The 14,816-nt window shown below is 40.2% G+C and overlaps 1 protein-coding gene across 13 annotated transcripts in view; it reads left to right on the top strand.

Moving 5' to 3' along the window:
* The window catches only part of RYR3 (ryanodine receptor 3), a 581,512-nt gene that overhangs the window by 377,205 nt on the left and 189,491 nt on the right, over positions 1–14,816 (top strand). For all 13 annotated transcript variants that reach the window (XR_012159473.2, XM_073348839.2, XM_073348831.2 and 10 more), the window contains 6 exons: positions 2,361–2,439; positions 5,433–5,522; positions 7,043–7,189; positions 9,980–10,042; positions 14,060–14,135; positions 14,295–14,418. Coding sequence is in view for 12 of the 13 variants with exons in the window: in XM_073348839.2 (XP_073204940.1) it covers positions 2,361–2,439; positions 5,433–5,522; positions 7,043–7,189; positions 9,980–10,042; positions 14,060–14,135; positions 14,295–14,418 (579 nt within the window). In the remaining variant the exon portion in view is untranslated. The remainder of the gene's footprint in view (positions 1–2,360; positions 2,440–5,432; positions 5,523–7,042; positions 7,190–9,979; positions 10,043–14,059; positions 14,136–14,294; positions 14,419–14,816) is intronic.

Genomic DNA, 14,816 nt, shown 5'->3' with positions numbered 1-14,816 from the left:
CTCCTCTGCAACTTATATTTAGAATGTATATAGCACTTTACATGCCCAAAAGTGCTTTGTAAACACTAAATAAGTCTCCCAATAAACTTGTGAAGTAGGGGCTAGATTCACAAAGGGATGTAGCTGCCTAATTGCGTCTTTAGGTACCAAAGTCCAACATTTAAATGCCACTGACATTCTCAAAACCATTGCTCAGCTGCTGAGTAGTCCCATAGGTGCCTACATTCCCTAAGCACCTAGGTTTCTGCCAGTGGGCATGTGCGAAACTGCCTAAACCTACTTGCACTAACCTGCTTGGACCCCTAGCTCACACCTCAGCTTCAGCAGGATTCTTAAAACTAGGTGTTCCTCCCCCATCTCAGTTGTGGGGGCGGATCTGGTAGGTGTGCTCTGAGCATGCCTAACCTTCACAAAAATTAGGTGGGGATGAAAATTTTGAGGTTTCCTGGTATCCCAAGAGAGTCCCCTAACCACTACCTATAGCCTGCTCTGGGCTGCATCTCTGTGTCTCCTGTTGAAGCTGTTCCACTTTGTATAAATAATTAAATACTCATTGGGTTAAAGTGTGTATGAGAGAGAGATTGACTATAGCCCAGTGGTTAGGGCACTCACCTGGAATATGGGAGAGCCAGGTTTGAATTCCCACTCTGCCTGATTTGGAATAGGGACTTGAGTGAAGGTTACCCATATTCCAGGGGAGTCCCCAACCCCCCAGGCTACTGGCTTTTCTGGAGCAGGTCTCTCTTAATTGCTCATCTCAGAGTGTTCCACTTTATTAAAGTGTTAAATATTTCTTGGAGCAGAGACTTTCTCACATCCCAGCTAAGGGTGCTAACCAGCATGCTGTAGAGTCAGTCTCTCACTTTTTCATTCTCTCTTGCTCTCAGACCTAAGGACAGGTTAATTAACAAAGAGGAATAGCTTCAACAAGTGAGACTGTGAGAGCCCTACCCTAGGATGGGCAGGGATGGTGTCCCTAGCCTCTATTTGCCAGACGCTGGAAATAGGCAACAGGGAATGGATCACTTGATGATTACCTGTTCTGTTCATTCCTCTGAAGTACATGGCATTAGCCATTGTCGGAAGAGTGGATACTGGGCTAGATGGACCTTTGGTCTGACCCAGTATGGCTGTTCATATGGTCTTAGGATACCCAATAACTGGTGGTTAGGGCTCCATCCTAGGAGGGTGGAGATCTGGGTTCAAGTCCTTGCTCCAAATCAAGGGATTTGCTCCAATCAAATCACTGGGGGGGGGGGAGAGGAGGCAGGTGTTGAAAAACAGGTTGTCCAAATCCCAGGTGAGTGTCTTAACCACTGGATTGTTGGCTATAATTGCAAGTGAAGAGGGGGTGTCTGTCTCTTGGTTATTTTTCAAAAGAAAGGACTGCCCTTCCTCAGATTAATGAGAGTTAAATGCCTAAACACCTTTATGGCCCTTCCCCTTTTCTCTGCATTTTACTCCTGGCTAGCTCAGGCAGCTCCCTGCTTAGCTTGCTGGCTTCTGTAAATCTCCTTCTTAGGTTCCTAACTCTACCCATACAGTGATGGAGAGCCTGGGCACTTAACTCAGGGCTATGAATTCCACTGGGCAGCAGGGCACCTGAGAGTGAGGTGTTACAACGCCAAAGTCTTCTTTATGAATCTAGTCATTGAGTACGAAAGCCAAATCCAAATACTCTGATTATATACTTAGATAATACTCTTTTGTTTCTCTCATGATTTAGAGGGGTGAACTATGGTTGAGATGGCTCAAGGCTGCTAAAATCTCACAGGCCAACGTTGCTATAAGTCTATGCCAGGTTATGACAAAATCTTCACTCTGTGTGTGAATTTGTCCTGTGTAATTATAAGTCTCAGCTGTCAAAGTACATAAGTTGACTTATATAGATAATGATTTAATAGAGAAGTATGGTGTTCCTAGTAATACTGTTGCATTCTCAAAAATACGTTTCTAGTCATTTTTATGCAGCAACCGAACATTATTATTGGGTCATTAAAAATTAACATTTTTTTCCTCCTCGGGGAACCCATCAAAACATTCATCCGAGTAGTACATGTACTAAGAACAACAAAGAATAAAAGAAAAATCTTTCGGACATGGCTTAGCAGGTGTATTTCCTATTACTACAGTTCTTAAATGCTCCAGTGTTCATGCTTTTGAAGAAACTCAGTAATGTCACTATAACACTGGTTTTGGTTTGAGTTATTCCTTGTAAATGGAAATGTAATTATAAAGCATGATTACTTGTTTACCTCTTGAGATGAAACATTTTGACTGTTGGTGTCTCTTATGCCATTTATTTATATGTCTGGTTGGACTAAGATATGGTTAAATGACAGTGCTCTCTTTGTTTGTAGCCTTACTCTTCCTGAAAAATTGGAGTATATTGTTAGCAAGTATGCTGAACATTCTCATGACAAATGGGCCTGTGACAAGGTAGGGATTATTATAAAACTGACAATTGTCAGAAAAGGACAATTAAAGAGCATTGAGGTTTGAATACTGGAAATTTATCCAATTTGTTAAAGTGATAGGCTTGCCCCATTCATTAAGTGTGCATTATACCAGAGCAGCACTTTCCTGGAGTGTCTACAGAGGTTGGTGGAAGTTATTTTTTACATTAATCTGAGAATTGCATTTTTAAAACAGTGTCTGGGGGGAAAAATTGTGTGTGTAGCTCACGAAAGCTTATGCTCAGATAAATTGGTTAGTCTCTAAGGTGCCACAAGTACTCCTTTTCTTTTTGCGAATACAGACTAACACGGCTGTTACTCTGAAACCTTACAGGGAGCTGCAATTGTGGCATGAAATCTACGCAAATACCTTTCAGAGTTTTCCTGAAGCTGTCATCTGGGATTTCAGATTCCACTGTCTTTTTAATGTTCATTTGGGCAAAAATAAAGCTTAATCGGGTTCCTGGATTTTCCATGAAATTACGTTAAATTTGTTAATATTATAGGAGATAAGTAACAAGTTCAGCCCTTTGTTTCCTAGTACGAATTTCAAACCTCTCATTCTGGCATGGAAAGAAATTGGAAAAACTGAGAGTCTTTTAAACAAGTCTGGCCACATGCACATGTGTGTGCACACACACACACACCATTAAATACAATAAATAGTGGTTAAGAGTGCATAAGGAAAAAGCTCTTAAAAGCAAGAAAATAAGTTTTCCTTCTTTTAACTTTCCTTAACAGCCACAATCACAATAACCGCTCTCACTGACAGACTCTGTACCTCTTAGAAACTCACTTGCGTCTACAACAGGTAAAGAAAGACAATCATCTAACTTGAACTAAAATGCAAAAACTTTTCCTCCACACTCTGTGCCCTGTCTTCTCCCTTTGTTGCCCCGCAGCATGGGGGAGATCAGAAGGTCATGCCTTCCCTTCACTAATTCTCTCTTCTCCCAGTCCTCCCAAGCTCATGGAACTTGCTTTTCCAGCCTAAAAGTTTTGCTGGTCTGATATACCACCTTTGGTTCATCAGACTGGGACTTCTGTATCAGCCAACCGCAGGTGTTGCACCCATTGGTGCCTCAGGAGTGGAGTGGCAGCTTGTTTACTGAGACATCTCTCCCATCTCCTGATATGCTGGGTGAGGGCAAGGTGGGGTGCGGAAAGACTTCCCACTGAATCTGTCTAAGGAGCTTCTCAGACAGCTTTCTCTTGCACCATTTGTTATATGGAATGGAGTTGTCAGCCTTGTGTGGCATCATTCAGTTTAGCAAAGGGATAGCATCTGTGTTCAGAGGCTTGCAACTGAATGCTACTGGATAAAAAGAAAGGTGGGGGGGGGGTTGTAGTTTGGATGACAGGGATTTTTAGGTGTAAAAGTGTTATAAAAAGTGAGATAGCTCTGCTCATTTAGAAAGTAGGGGAGTAGTAGAAAGAACTGGTGTGGGTCTGTGTCTGCTACAGTTTAGACGGGTTTTTAAATAGGGAACTACAAACTGTTTAAAGACCATGAGAAATCTTGTAAGTCTGAAATTTAGGTCTACTACCTTAGTCCAGTATCGGGGGTAGCCGTGTAGTCTGTATCCACAAAAACAACAAGGAGTCTGGTGGCACCTTAAAGAGTAAGAGATTTAGTCCTGATTCACATGCCTGCAACTCTTGAGAGGATTGATGTTTACAAAAGCCTGCACTCATGTTGAGTGTTTGAGTGAATGATGTTTGCATGCAGAGGGGATGGAGTAAGTGGTCCGGTGCCTACACTTATGTAGTCCAGCATTCTATATTTGTTGGTTGATAGCCTAGCTGAGATTTTAATGTTTTTATGGTTTCAGAGTAACAGCCGTGTTAGTCTGTATTCACAAAAAGAAAAGGAGTACTTGTGGCACCTTAGAGACTAACCAATTTAATGTAATTATTCTCTAAGGTGCCACAAGTACTCCTTTTCTTTTTGCGAATACAGACTAACACAGCTGTTACGCTGAAAGCTGTCATTATGCAAGGCACTGCATTTAGCCGTATGGAGTGGTAATGTTTTTATGTTAACACTTTATTTTAGGACTGGTTTTTTTTCTCTGTCACAGGAGAGTTGAAAAATAATGCCCTATAATTTAAGGGAAGTAGGATGGGGTTATATTTTGGGCCTGCCAATCTTCACAGTATCTCTGTTAACACTTTCTTCAGTTTCTGTTTATCTAACTCTGCCCACCTCTGACTTTCTTTGAACCATTAGAATTGCAACTAGTTCTCCGCCAGTTATTCCCATAAGTACTGATAGTAAATAGCCTCAGGATAATGAACACATATGAAATGAAATCACCCATTTATTTCAGAATCAAAAGTTAACTAGTCTTTAAAAAGACACTAGGTTGATCTTAGAAGAATGAAGAATAAGTAGCAGGAATGAAACTACTGTTGTTTCATTTGAACATTCCACTAAAGGAATACAGCTCTATCTTTTTTAATAAATGAGAATAAGAGTCACACAAACTTTGATAATAGCTTTTTTTCTGGGCCTATTTGTAAAAAGGAAAAGAGGGCATCAAAATCTATTTTATATTTAGTCAGTAAAAAATCTGAAGAAATTATCTCAAAATTTTCTTTCATTGTTATCTGCTTATATATAAAAAAAGCAGTAAGAGAGGGAAGCAGAATTTAAACAGCTATACATCATAAAAGTCTTAGGGATAAATGGAGAACAATAACCAAGAATAAAAACCACTTTATGGTCAAAATAACCAGCCATTACACAAGGAAAATATCTGAAGTCTGTTTTAGGGGGTCTGCCTGCAAAATATAGAAGGGACAGTATTTTGGGAATCCCTGGGTAGAGACATTTTCCAGGTGTGATGCACAACTGCTGTTTAGGTAGATATGCAGTTCTGTATGTCACATATTAAAATGACTAGTTCATTTACGATTGTTCATTTACATTATTCATATAAGAAAAAAAGTTTAAAGTATATTTTATGTTTTCAGAGTAATAGTGGATGGAAATATGGTGTTTCACTGGATGAAAATATGAAGACACATCCGTTAATAAGGCCTTTCAAAACATTAACTGAAAAGGTAATGAAGGAAAGCTTATAGTTCTTTTTAGCATAAATCAGCATGGTACTAGCACAATTTTCATTAATCCTTTTTAACAAGCACATGAAATAGAGAGAAGAGTTGGGGAGAGCCAAATCCTATTGTATTTCAGTTAATGACAAGAACTGTAGTTTAGATCAACCATTTGCTTTGTAATCTATGCAGGAAGTCTGGATTTGATTCCCAGTCTCTCTCTCTCATCCTGTAGAGCAACTGATGCTGGGAGTATTGTGGATGTAATGCTCTCAGCCCTTTGTGGTGGAGAGAACCCTTTTTATCCTTCCTGTGGCTGAGATAAAGGTATGAGTGAAGATCTTTGAATAGAGATCTCTCCTCAGCCAAGGCAGATCACTTCTCTGCTGAAGGTGTGGAGGATAGAAGGGGAAACTCCCTCTGCGGTAAAACATTTCTAACATTGTTTGTAGGTGAATTGTTTCTTGACCAGGAATGAGAATCTTCTAGTGGGTAGGGCAGCGGCTGAAGTCAGGACTGCTGGTTTCTATTGCATGCTCTTCTAGTGACTGCCTGTGTGACTTTGGACAAGTCACTTAAAGTTACCCTCTCTTTACCTCATTTGTCCCATTTGAGAAATGGGGACAGCTACATTCACATGGATGCTGAAGACTTAATTAGCTGAGATTTGTAAAGTATTTTGAGATCCTTGGACACAATGCACCATAGAACTCTAAGGCATTATTATTATTATTATTATTTGCATTATAATTAAAGTATTTTAATATTTGTTATTCTGAGATAATTTATCTTTCTCATTTGAGGAGAGGATATTTAATCACTTCTTACACAATGTGTTTACTTTATAAACATGCCATATCCTGTAGTTATTAATATATGGTAACTACTTCTAAGAGTTGGATAATGAAACATTCAAATTTTCTTTATGTCATAACCTTTTAAGACAAAAGACCTTTACTTCTCATAAAACCAGCAAGATACATTCCCTGCCAATAAAATTTAGTGGTGTTCATATTTGCATCAAGGGGAGAATAGACCATTATGTTTTATGTTGATACAATCTGTGACTCAAAAGGTGGTGGAAGAAGGGACTCTTGTGCTGACAAACTCAAATGTGCACCATGTAGAGATTTCATTGCAATAATAGCATCTTGGATTGGTGAATATTTTGTGGTAGAAGTACAGTACTCTACATTTTCCTGTTTGGTCAGAAAGACCAGTAAATAGTTTGCAAGCAGCTGCAAATGTTGCTTCAACGTTCACTTGTATGCTGTGCTTAGTTTCTAATGCATTGTACTGTGTCCTAGTAATAAGTGTCCCAAGAGAAAGAAGTAAGCAATATGACTATTTCTAAAACTACTTGAAATAAAGAGCCAAATCCTATCCTCAGTTGTACCTGTACAACATATATTGATTTTAATTGGGCTTTCCCAGGTGTAATTGAGGGCAGAATATTTCTCCATAGGCTTTTGCTAGTTGCTTGTGAAACACTATATAATTATCCACTCATTTGTTTTTCTTTAAAGGAAAAGGAAATTTATCGTTGGCCTGCCAGAGAATCGCTTAAAACCATGTTAGCCATGGGATGGAGTCTAGAAAGGACCAAGGAAGGAGAAGCAATGGTACAGCAGCGTGAAAATGAAAAGCTCCGCAGCATATCACAGCCTAGCCAAGTAAGGCAAAACTGCTTAAAACCACAGAAATTGATCAATTCACTTGTTTACAGAGAATTGACCCTAAAATTGTATCGTTTAAAAAGAAACTGCCACACTTAGCTTATTAGTATTGCTGTCATTTTTGGTATTGTAGCAGCTCCTAGAGGCCTCAGGTGAGATCAGAGACCCAATGCTGTAAAAACACATAGTATCTCATGAAACAGTGTCTTGATAAATTTTATATCATGTCTTGGTGGGGTGTTCTCGGAAATAAAGTTATTTTTAAAAGATTGGGGAAGCTGGGGTAAAACAGTTATTACAAGGTAATGGAGCTTTCATATATGGAGGCTTGTAGTAGGTGATAAGGAAGTGGGATTAGAAGTGACTAGTATGGTTCTGTTTGCTGAAACCTAATTAGTTACACATTAAAACAACTACTGTAGATATTATTTGCAGTCACATACCATAGTGATAGATGTCTTATAATTGCAAATAACAATTATAACTAAAATGTGTTGATAGGGCTGACCAAAATAAAAAAGATAAGCGTGACAGGCATAAGGAGGGTTTTTATGGCTCTGAAGCATTCTATCCCAGCTTCCCTAATAAACTGAGGTGGCATCAACCTACTCACTGGGACAACAGAGTTGTAGGTGAAGGTAGGATCCAGAGAAGTTCCTTGCATGGCTCAGAAAACTTGAAAGACAGCACCTGAATCTCTTTGGAAACTGATTCCCTGTAACAAAGGCAGGTGGGCTGCACTGCTAAATGAAAGATAAGCCTATAAAGAGAAGGCAGTCTCTGAAGAAAGAATGCCCTCAGAAACAAGCTCCCTCCATCTCCTCTTGAATCTAGTTGGAAAGACTTGGGAATCAAGCCTTTTTTATATTCAGCCTAGAGGCACTAGGTGGGGTATTTGAAAGCTTTTGTTTAATATTAATGAAACCTAATGATTGAGATCTCTCTGAGAGGTTTTTTTTCCCTCTTGTTTAAGCAAAAGGGCCTCTAGTACTTTGTGGTAGGGAACTGGAAATGGGCCATGACCATGTTAAATACATGAATATTGAAGTCTAATCCCTTTATTTTGTAGATCTTTGTGCTATCTTGTTTTAGCAGTTACATCCCACTTTTTCCATCCGTGGAGGGTGAGAGTCCCAGTTGGCCAGTTTGTATTCCACCCTGATCCCGTGGCCTGCCAGGGATATTAGTTGGCAGCTCCTTCACGGAGCATCCCCTGCCCCCATCTCTTGCCCCTTTTTCAGTGTGAGGGACACCCTGGCACACATTTACATCGATTGCGCCAGGTTTCAGCCCCTTTTCTGGCTCCTCCAGAACCTTCTCCTCAGATTCTGGCTGCACTTCTCCCCTCAGCTCCTGATATTTGCACATCTCATCCATGGGTCCATGAAGTCATGAGACCTCCTCGTCAGCCTCCTTCACTGGCACTGGTCAAGGTGGCCATCCACCATACCAGGAGGAGGATGCTGGATGGGGAGGTGCTCTGTGACTGTGGATCCTGTTTGCACTCCTCCCTTCACTCACATATCTGGGCAGAGTTCCTCTGAGCCACACCCACTGGCTCTCTGGATGCTTTCAAGGAGAAGTGGGTGTTGTTCGGGGTTCTCTGCTCAGTGTCCCCCTCTGGCTCCCTACTTTTGCCCCGTGACTTTCACTCCCTTCCCTGTTTTATATCAGTTGTCCCCCAAAATTACTTGGTATCTGTGGGGAGGGACCTTTAGCTGTGGGTAGACTTGTGCCCTCCCATCCCCAGATTCCCAATCGGTACATCTCACTTTTTCCTTAAATATGGTTTTTATTGTATTTTCTTATATACTTCTTTATAGAACTGATAGATGCCTGTCTGTATACAGCAGAATTGTCTGCCATCAAATTTGGTGTACATTTCTCAAATAAAGAACCTCAGAAATTAATCTCCAAAAGCTTATTTCACTTGCTGGTGTGAATCTCGAGCTCAGTGGTGACCTGGATTAGTGAGAAGCCTTGAATATATTTTCTTCGCCTCTGCCCGGGTACATACTCACACTGTGTGGTGTGTGTCACAGAGTTGCAGTGTCACACATACAATTGAACATGCTCAGAAGCTTACAGAGGCAAATTCATAAGGATCCTGCATCTGTCTCATTGAAGCCAGTGGAAATTTTTTCATTGACTGGTCAGTGGGACAAGACGAGGCCCAAGGAGATAGGTTATCTGTTTGTTGCAGCTAATCACCCTCTGATAGCCTTATCATGTAATGTGCATTTATATTTTAAACGTCCTGCTAGAACTATTACAAGAAGAACAAGTTCTCTCTGAAAAAGTCTGTTTACATTTTACATAAATCCATATTATCACCTTTAATTGCATTTTTGAAAATACACAATATACATTACCAGCACTAGATAACATCACATAAATAGAAAACTGTTTCAAACAGCCATGTAAATAAGGGTATGAGCATGTAAAGAAAAATGGACACAATTCAGCAGATCATTTAAGCATATGAGTAGTACCATTGATTTCAGAGTGACTGTTCACATGCTTAACCATAATCATGTTCTTAATTGGTTTGCTGTATTGGGGCCTGATGAACAAAATGAGCATGTAAAGAATAAATATAAGTGTATTATAGCCTCTGTTGTTGGTTAAACATCCATGGTATGTTCATCTCTGTACAAGACACAAAGGCAAACATGATTCTTACTCAAAGGGCTTCAGAAATCTAAATAGTTTAATTCTATTTTTGTTGACAATAGAAATGAAGTAAATAGTTTAAAAACATCAATAACTCTTCCATTATATTTCCAGGGAAATGGATACAGCCCAACACCACTTGATCTTTCTAATGTTGTACTCTCTAGGGAGCTCCAGGTGTGTATTAATATTTTCAGCGTATTCTGCGGAAAAAAAGTATGAAGTGACCTATCAACATGTAGGGTCACATCTTCAAAGGAATGTGTAATTGGTGTGCCTACAAAAACCTGCATGTATGTGATTGCAAATGTGTATCTGTGTGTACACTTACCCATTTTATGCACATGTGTGGGGTTTTATGGGTACATGTACATGTCTGTGAGTATACTTGTTGCACCCTCCTATACAAATAGGTAGATACTGCATTTGTTCTCAATTTTGCAGGGTCAGTTAACATGAGTTCAAAATGAGACGTCTACTGTTTGTTCTGTTGATGGTGTTTCATGTGCTAGCTGGTATCGTCTGGCCTTCTAGAAAATAGTGCAATGTAAAGCCCATAAGGGGACTGCAGGCAAAGCATTTTCAGTAACTGCCCCACATCTTAGGAACCTGTCTCTTGCCTTGGTTCTAAAGCGAGTAAATTAATATTCCAAGCATGTTCCAAAGCCCATGTATTTTCCCAGGCATTTAATAAGAGAGTGAGATATGATGGAGGTATGCCTTCCAGAGGTTGCATTATTACTCCAAACAAGTTTACTCGGGGAAAGACAGCCTATATGGCATTGCTTTTCTATGTTTTTTTTTAAGTACATGCACCCAGATCATTGAAAGGGTCATTTTTACAAAACTAAACAAATAATGCAGTTCTGAATCAGAATGAAAATAAACAACTATTTAAAACAAATAAATGTTTTATCTCCGATAGAGCCTGTGCCTTCTCTCACACTCCCCAACCTGGATCAGACCATGGTGGGGTGTTGGCCTTCTCCTCTCCCAGTCCTGCTGCTTCTGACCCTCTTTCCCTCCCTTTTCCCACTCTTTCTTCTCTTTCAAATGGTATTGCTTCTCACTCTTCTCCTTTCCCCCTCCATGATGCTGACATCTACCATCCACCCAGTTCTTCCCCATCCATCCTCCTCATTCTGATTTTGACTCCTGGGGGTCTCTCTTCCTCTTCTCACAATCTCCGACACTCATCCTTGGTGACTTCATCTTCCATTTTGATGACCCATCCAACCCCTTAGCTGCAGGTTCCCTCACCTCTTTGAACTGCAGCTCTGGTTCAACTCTCCCACTCACCAAAAGACACTTAACTTGATCTTCACCAAGCACTAATCTCTCTCTGTTGATGAGTTCCTCCTCTGTGACCATCACCTGATCTCTTTCAGCATCACCCTTCAGTCCCCTCTCTGCTCCATGACTCCAGTCCATCAGTATTGATGACTTCTCATCTGCTCAGCTCTCTCCTCCCTGTTTTATTTTCCCTTCCTTCCATTGATATGGTGGTTGATTCTCTCCATGCTTTGCTCTCCTTCACCCTTGACTTTTTGGTCCCGCTCTCCTATTGCCAGGTCTGCCTTACTAATGCCCATTCCTGACTTACGCCCAACATCTGCTTCCTGAGCTCCTGTTCTCCTGTTGTGGAGCTGTAACCCATTCCTGCTTGGTGTCCCATTCTAGTGGTGCCTGGTACAGCTAGAGATTGATGAACAGTCTTAGCTCAGAGGCATGTGGCTTTCAGCTCATGCAGTAGTGGCTGATGAATTTAGCTTCAGAGGTCCCAAGTTTGATCCTGGCCACTGCCAACCAGGGTCTGTCAGCATCACAGAGCATATCTGGCAGAAATCCCATGGACTGCTGACGTCTTCCATTACAAATCTGTTCTTTCTTGTTTGGTTCTGTCATCTTCCTAGCTAAACAACTCTGCTCTTCCAACTTAATGGAATCCCATGTCCTCAATCCCAGCCCCCGCTCTCCCAGAACTCCACCTATGTGGGTGCTCTGGAATCACAAGTTAACTCTCCCAGGACACATGATAGATGTAACACACAACACACGCAGAATTCTCTTTACTTAACAGCACAAGAGATGCATAGAACATTTAGAAAACAACAAACACTGGCATCAATACCATTCCTTTCATCCTGGCTCACCCTTCCCTTGGGAGTCCACAGGGGACCATCTGAGTTCAGGTAAGCAGGGTTACCTCCAGCCTCTTCAGGCTCCTGTAGCAACCTCCCTCCACTTGAGCTGGTGAAAATTGGCCTTTTATAACCTTTTTAAAACCTTTGTCAGGTCACTTCTGGAATCAGACTCCTCAGGTGATCACAGATCCACACAGGACCTCATTGCTAGTTGCCTCTCCCCTGACAAACCAGTTCTCCTGAGTGGGAGCCAGCTTATTTTCTAGGGTGTTTATATTTGAATAGAAGATCATCCCATTTAACAATCCTCTATTGTCAGCCCTGTATTTCAGTCCCAACATGGAGGTAAAAAGACAACAGACAAGGCAATTGGCTCCCATAATCAAAATGGAGTTTGCAGTCTGATGAAGATACATGCAGAGAGTTCATGATATCAAACAACATTCAGAAGTTGTGGAGACAAATTCCAAAATCATCACAGCTTCCATGACTTTCCTCTCCTGGTTCTCCTTCTAACTCCCTCCTCACTCCTTCAGCTTGTTCTTCTGGCAATCCTCCTCATTCCTCATCCAACTTTTCGGAGGGTATTATAGGATTCTGTCCTTTGTCCCTTTCTCTTCTCTCTCTACACCTTATCTCTGGGTAATCTTATTCACAGACACAAATTCAACTACCATCTCTGTGCTGAATACTCACAGATCTACATCTTTAATCTAGGTGTGTCTCCATCTGCCCAAGCTAAAATCTCAGCTGACTTCTCCTTGTGGCTGTCGAGCCATCAGCTCAAGCTCAACATGGCTAAGACAGATCTCTTAATCTTTCCCCCAAAACCCTCTTCTTTCTTAGTCGCTGTGGATAGCACCACCATCTTGCCTATCACTCAGGCCTGTAACCTGGGTATTATCTTTAAATTTGACATCTTCGAAGGTCCCCACATCCAGGTTGTCTCTACAGCTTGCTGATTCTTTCTTCGTGACATCTCTAAGATATGGCCTTTCCTATCCATTCACGCAGCTGTAATTGTTGTTGGGGTTCTCATCATCGCATGTCTTGCTTACTGGAACATCGTTTTCTGAGGCCTTGACAAATGCAGTGTTATGCCAATCTATCCACTCAGAACACTGCTTCAAAGATCATTTTCTTAGCTCATTGCTTTGATCATGTCATCCCTCTCTTTGCACCATCTGCTAGCTTCCCTTTCTCTTTTGCATCAAACATAAGCTTCTTGTCTTCACAGTCTATCCCCATCCTATGTATCACCTCTCATTCACTATCAAGATGTCAACTCTCGCCTCTGACTGGCCAGTGAGGCCAACTTCTATAATCCATTTGTTAAATTTTCAAACAATTACTTTTGTGTTTTCTCCCATGCTGCCCCACATGCTTAGGATGAGCTCTCTATAAACATCTACAAAGCTACTTCATTATCCTCCTTTGGATTCCCCCTTAAAACTCTCATTTGCCATGATGCTTACAATAACTGTACAACATTTAGGCCGCTGATGTGCTGAAACCATTGTCTGTCATGCTGACCAACATTGTTTTATTGTTTCCTTGTACTCCCCCATCTGTCTATTTGCACCTGTTGTCTTTTATCTTATACTCAAGCTTTTTGGAACAGAGATTTTATTTTTTCTGTGTTTGCACAGCACCTAAAACAAAGGGGGGCTTGTCCATGACCAGGGTTTCTAGGTATTACGATAATATACATAATAATAATAATAACAATAACAATTATTCGTAGTAGTATTATTGGTAAACACAATGATTTTAAACATTCACTGATTCATGCTAGAAAACATCTCTGGATCTGAACTTCCATTCAATTATTGTTGTTCTGAGTCAGACCCAGATAACGTCTCTATTGAGGCTAATGCTTAGTATAAACACCAAATTAATTAATTAATGAAAGAAAATTGTTGATATCCTGTCTACAATGTTTCTGTATTTCAGCTCAGTTTTTAAAGTATATTTATGTGTAATAGTGTTAGCTGAATTTTTATTCTATCACCTTTTAATTTTGGATTGCCTTTTCTTTGTGGCGATGTAGGGAATGGTTGAGGTAGTAGCAGAAAACTATCATAACATTTGGGCCAGAAAGAAGAAAATGGAATTGGAGAGCAAAGGTAAGAACAGAATCTGGTGAACCACAAATGAAATGAGGGAGGGGGAAGAGTCTGAAAGAACAGAAGACAGCATACGACAATGCAAATTATGTAGTTCCCTTTATATTTGAAAAATAACATTACAATAGAAAAATTTACAGTTCTCTCAACTTTCCAAAGGAGGAGGTAGTCATCCTTTACTGGTACCTTATGACACCTTGACAGCCAAGGAGAAGTCTCGGGACCGGGAGAAGGCACAAGAGCTGTTTAAATTCCTTCAAATGAATGGCATTGTTGTATCTAGGTAAGCTGTGTATTTATTTAAAATATTTCCTTACCAATACCTTCATTCTTGCTAATTCCTTTCTCTCGCTATTCTTTGTGTTAATTGTGAACAACATAATTACCATTTTGTATTTTATCTATAACTAAAAGAAAATTATAATTTCCAGTCCTTTCTTAACATAGAAAATTATTTTGATTTTGATTTTGGGGATAGCACACACAGGTAAAATTTATAGTTCATGACAAAAACAGAATACAATAATAAGATCTAAACCAAACAATGTAAACAGCTCAGAACTTCATAAATTAACACCCAGCAGTTGTCAGTAAGCATCATGGGAAAATAGGCTTTGTGGTTATATTCTGTATATATTCATTATATTCTATAATGTTATAGAAATGTATATGCATAAAATA

This window comes from Lepidochelys kempii, chromosome 6 (assembly GCF_965140285.1).
Source record: "Lepidochelys kempii isolate rLepKem1 chromosome 6, rLepKem1.hap1, whole genome shotgun sequence".
NCBI classification, from domain to species: domain Eukaryota; kingdom Metazoa; phylum Chordata; order Testudines; family Cheloniidae; genus Lepidochelys; species Lepidochelys kempii.
Note: the sequence above shows the minus strand (reverse complement) of the source record. Positions and strands in the feature narration are given on the sequence as shown.